The sequence below is a fragment of the Myotis brandtii genome, unplaced genomic scaffold (assembly GCF_000412655.1).
Source record: "Myotis brandtii unplaced genomic scaffold, ASM41265v1 scaffold27, whole genome shotgun sequence".
NCBI lineage: Eukaryota > Metazoa > Chordata > Mammalia > Chiroptera > Vespertilionidae > Myotis > Myotis brandtii.
In genome coordinates, this window is record NW_005360272.1 from 395,176 (window position 1) to 396,689 (window position 1,514).

Genomic DNA, 1,514 nt, shown 5'->3' on the forward strand with positions numbered 1-1,514 from the left:
CCCCCACCCCCACCCTTCCCTGTGGGGCGGTGGGAGTTTCCCCACCCAGAAGGGTCGCCGCCCAGCCGGGCGCCGCCGAGTGCGAAATAGGAAGGAAGGGCGAGTATAGATCATTCCGTCCATTTTTCATTTGAGGCGGGAAAGTGAAGTTCGGAAAAGGAGCAGTTTGCCCAAGGTCACAAGTTCCTCAGAGAATCCCTCGACTCCAGACCAGACTTCCCTCCACCCCGCCAAACTCTACAAACTTCCGGGCACTGCCCTTACATCTATTAAAAATTAATACGATAGTGATAAAAGCTAAAATGAATTGTGTGCCAAGACATGACTGCCCAGCGCTTTAAATCTCACTTAGTTCTCGCTACAACCCCTTGAGCACCTTCTGTGACCCCCTTTCCGCGGGGGAGAAGCTGAGCCCCAAGAGGTTAGGGCACTTCGTTGCCTCAGGTCACACCCGGGCTTGGCGGTGGAGCCAGACTTCGGAGTCCGAGCCTTTTAGCCTGGCCACCCTCCTCCTCCCGAGGGCGGGGTATGGGTTGCTCACTCAGCAATCAGATCAAAGGCAATGTTCTTACAAGCTCTCTCTCAGCTCCAGGTCCCTCCTCTCCCAGACGGGGACACTTAGATTGTCCTGATGCGTTAGCACCGTGTCTCTGGCTGTCATTATAGATAATAGAAAATAGAATAAATGTAGGCTGTCATTATTCGGTTTTCCCCAGCCATTCTTGCATTTAATCCTCACAACAGCCCAGTGAGCATGGCAAAGCAGTATTATACCTGCTTTCCAGGTAATATCAAGGCCCAGAGGATTGCCTTGCCCTGGATCATTCTAATTATTATAGGAACTCGGGTAAGCACAGGCTCTGTAGAGGTGGTAGAATTGTGGTGGAATGTGTTTCAATAATTACTCCAGTGGCTTTGCATTCAAAGGTTCTCAGGACCCAAGGGGCCTGGACCCACCCATAGAGTGATCCCCTGACTCACTACCCAGTGGAATAATTAATTGTGCTGCATTGAAAGGCATGGAGTTGGAAATTTGCAGTTGAGTGTAAGTGTCTGTATATAAGGGCAAAGCACCCAAGAGTGACTATTGTATGTCTCCAGGGTAGGACTGGATAGACTGGGTAAAGGACATACTCAGTATGCATCTGTGGGAAGCATGACTAGAAAGCTGAGGAAAGAATAAGAAAGTAGCCCTGACCAGTTTGGCTCAGTGGATAGAGCGTCAGCCTGCGGACTGAAAGGTCCCGGGTTCGATTCTGGTCAAGGGCATGTACCTTGGTTGCGGGCACATCCCCAGTGGGCGGTGTGCAGGAGGCAGCTGATCGATGTTTCTCTCTCATCGATGTTTCCAACTCTCTATCCTTCTCCCTTCCTCTCTGTAAAAAATCAATAAAATATATATTTTAAAAAAAAAAGAATAAGAAAGTAAGGGATATTTTGAATTACTAGAGGCCCGGTGCACAAAAATTTGTGCACTCGGGGGGGGGGGGGGGGGGGGGCCCCCAGCCCCGGCT

The 1,514-nt window shown here is 50.3% G+C and overlaps 1 protein-coding gene across 1 annotated transcript in view; it reads left to right on the forward strand.

The window, feature by feature from the left end:
* Positions 1-1,514, forward strand: part of RBL1 (retinoblastoma-like 1) — an 86,259-nt gene that overhangs the window by 289 nt on the left and 84,456 nt on the right. The window contains exon 2 of the mRNA XM_005868462.2: positions 692-705. Within this exon, the coding sequence (XP_005868524.1) occupies positions 692-705 (14 nt within the window). The remainder of the gene's footprint in view (positions 1-691; positions 706-1,514) is intronic.